The 3202-nt window shown below is 48.2% G+C and overlaps 1 protein-coding gene across 1 annotated transcript in view; it reads right to left on the reverse strand.

The window, feature by feature from the left end:
* The window catches only part of ccdc141 (coiled-coil domain containing 141), a 23083-nt gene that overhangs the window by 14513 nt on the left and 5368 nt on the right, over positions 1–3202 (reverse strand). The window contains exons 5-8 of the mRNA XM_008292837.1: positions 2785–3198; positions 1768–1829; positions 316–439; positions 20–151 (exon numbers count right to left, since the gene is read on the reverse strand). Coding sequence (XP_008291059.1) covers positions 20–151; positions 316–439; positions 1768–1829; positions 2785–3198 — 732 coding nt within the window. The remainder of the gene's footprint in view (positions 1–19; positions 152–315; positions 440–1767; positions 1830–2784; positions 3199–3202) is intronic.

Raw genomic sequence — 3202 nt, forward strand, 5'->3', positions numbered from 1 at the left:
GTGTGTCCAGAGTGTGTACCTGAGCCTGAGTGTACAGGTGTGTGTCCAGAGTGTGTACCTGAGCCTGAGTGTACAGGTGTGTGTCCAGAGTGTGTTCGGCTTCACTCAGCCTCCGTCCTCCTTCGCAGCCGTTGGACAACAAGCCTCTGACCTGCAACACAAACACGTATCGCTCAGAAACTACACACTGACTCACATTCAATCATGCAACGGTAACATTCAACATTTTAAGAAGCAGTACTTTTACTCGAGTACTTTTCATGTTTACATCTCTAATAGTGACATCGAGCTGCTTTAAAGGAAACCAAACGTCACCTTTTCCACGAGATGCTTGAATAACGACAGCAGCCTCCGATTGGTCAGCAGGATGTGGTGGGCGGAGTCTTCTCCACTTATATTGTCCTTTCCCAGCATTCTCTGCAGCTCTGCCATCTGCCCACTACCAACGAAGAAGAACCAATGCATGACGTGTATGTACAGGTGTACTATGAGCTGCAGATGTTTCATCCCTGATATCAGTTTTATTCCCTTCAGCAGCATAAAGGTTGTTCAGACCATCTTCGCCTGACTCAGCAGGTATAAACCGCCTATTAGCTCTTCATCTGTCTGCATGTAAACATGTTAAATCCACCTGGCTATGTGAAACAACAACCTAACCAACCAGCTAAAGTTCTGCTGCGGGTTTGGACTGAAGCGGTCATGCCCTCCACCTCCATCGCTCCTTTGCTGGCGGCTCTGTCTCTTTTCTTTCTCTCATGTGGGCGTGAGGAATCCCTATTGGATAACAAGCTGAACGAGGACACCTGCGACAGGGAGCGGCTCACCTGCCTTCAGTCATCAGCGGCCATAAGAGAAGGGCCCGGTCCATCCCTGGACTCCGGACCGTTGTACTATCCACAGTCAGTCAGCTGAGCCCAGCTCCAGCTCAGTGTCTGTTGCTGGACTCTTGTTACGATGTTCTGCTGACTCATCGCCACCGCTGAGGCTAGCGCCGCTGTATTGTGTGCGGACGGCATTTGTATGTTATTGATGGTCTCAGCGTCTGAGTGCGTTCTGTCTGGTCCAACCGGTCCTAGCCGTGTCACTCGGTTACTTCCCTACTCTGACAAACATTTAGATTCGTATGATCGAGTCTGTACCATTTTCTATGGTTCACATTTCCGTCTGCTGTCCCTTCTGGATTTCCGTAGTTTTTCTGTGTCAGTGTATTTCTTGTAGTGCAGTCTCTGCCATTCCTGTAGGGGTCACTGTTGTACCATTCCTTAGACTGGCTGAGTTTGAGTCCTGTGGTTTGTATTATTACCTGAATAAACTATGAAACCTTTAGTTGGTGTTCTGTGTTCTGTCCCAACAGAAGGTAAAGCAGCTGCTGCTGGTTCCTTCAGGGAACTGTCCTGTTTAAACACAGTTCTCATCTCCAAATGTTCCACCAAATCAAACTGTTTAGAAGGAACACCGTGAGCAGGGCTTCCTGTTCTTAGCCCCGCCCACTGTGACCACACAAACGCCAGTGTGTTGGTCCTGCAGCAGAGCGATGAGCTGCAGAGGCTTCATTAGGACACACATGAAGTGTTGAGGCAGGTGGAGTCACTCAGAGCTCCGTGGAGCATTCTGATCATCTACTGAGGACAACAACATTTTCTCTGTGCCTTCATGTGCACGATGTGAGATAAATGTGTGTTCTCCCTGATAGATAGCATGACAAACTCTCCTTAACTGGAAATGTGGGCAGCAGCTGTGAGAACATTTGTGTCGCGTTGTTCTCACCTGGTTGTGTTTGCAGCAGCAGCAGGTCGGTTCTGGTCCGTCTCCTCACTGAACTCTTCATCCTGAAACAGTTTATTCAACAAATCGGGGCATTAAACGACATAAAAAATAACTGTGACAAAAGGTTTTGCTGTTTCATCACTGAATATAAATTGAGATTTCCTGATCAGACTTTTTCCATGAAATATTTGCGATCTGCAGGTGTGACACCAGCTCCCAGATGATACACACTTCATGTACCACAGACCAGCTGCAGTACCTGGCTGTTCCACCAGGGGGAGCCTCTCCCTGTTTAATCCCGTAGAGACCAGAGGAGGCGTTTACAGACTACAGCTCATGGGGGCAGCAGAGAGCATTGTGGGAGTTTAGCAGCAACGGGACCATGACAGAGACTCTGAGGAGGTTCAGGACCTCCAACCAGAGCTGATGTATTGGAGATAAACTAGAACAGAGTTCCTGATCAGGTGGAACAGAACTGACTGAGGACCAGACTAGAGTCTGTGGTCTGAAACTGGATAAAAGGACATTGAGCTGATAATTTTCTAATCAATAACTGATCAATTCAGGACACTTGTGCAACAGCAGATATAAACAAAGGATCCGGCCGAAGTCTGAAAAATGCTCTGATGGAGCCAGATCCTGATCTGTGGTTCGGATCTGAACATGATGATAAAAATAACAGAAGAAGCCACGAGTGTGTTGAGTTCTGGTGGAGGAGCTGCAGAACCAAACACTGCAGCTGGTTCTTACAGACCTCCTGCTGCTGGACCACCTAAACAGGTGTAACAGGACACAGGTGACCCTCAGCTTCAGGCGAACCTAGACTTCCACCTGGTTCTTGGATGAAGCTGAAACGTCTTCACGAACCAGAAAGAAGTCCACTTTCACCTGAAGCTCTGAGGATCACCAGGACCTGAGCAGAACCTGCACAGACAGAAACCAGGTCACATGTTCAGGTAAACTGAACCTGGTTCTGCTTGCTGATTGGTCAAAGGTTTACCTTCGTCAGGTACTTACCTCTGATCCCAGCTGCAGATATCTGTCCTCCCATTTGAGTCCAGGCTTCAGGTCACATCTGGATTCTGGATGAACATCTGAACTGGATCTGGACTTCAGCACTGATGTGGAAGCAATCTGGAAGTCTTTGGTTTCCTCTGATCTGGATTCAGGCTTCAGATCTCTGGTGTCCTCTGATCCAGATCCAGGTTTAAGTTTTCTAGTCTCCACTGATATAGATTCAGGCTCCAGATCTGATCCACCTCCCGGCTGTACATCAGAGCTGGGTTTTAGATCTGAGCTGGATCCAGACTGAAAGTCCAACTTAAGGTCTGATCTGGATTCACGCTGCTGGTCTTTGGTCTCCTCTGATCTGGATCTGAGCTGCAGCTCGAATGCAGATTCTTTGTCTCTGGTTTCTGGTCTAGATCCAGGCTGC

Source organism: Stegastes partitus, unplaced genomic scaffold, assembly GCF_000690725.1.
Source record: "Stegastes partitus isolate 25-593 unplaced genomic scaffold, Stegastes_partitus-1.0.2 Scaffold837, whole genome shotgun sequence".
Classification (NCBI taxonomy): Eukaryota; Metazoa; Chordata; class Actinopteri; family Pomacentridae; genus Stegastes; species Stegastes partitus.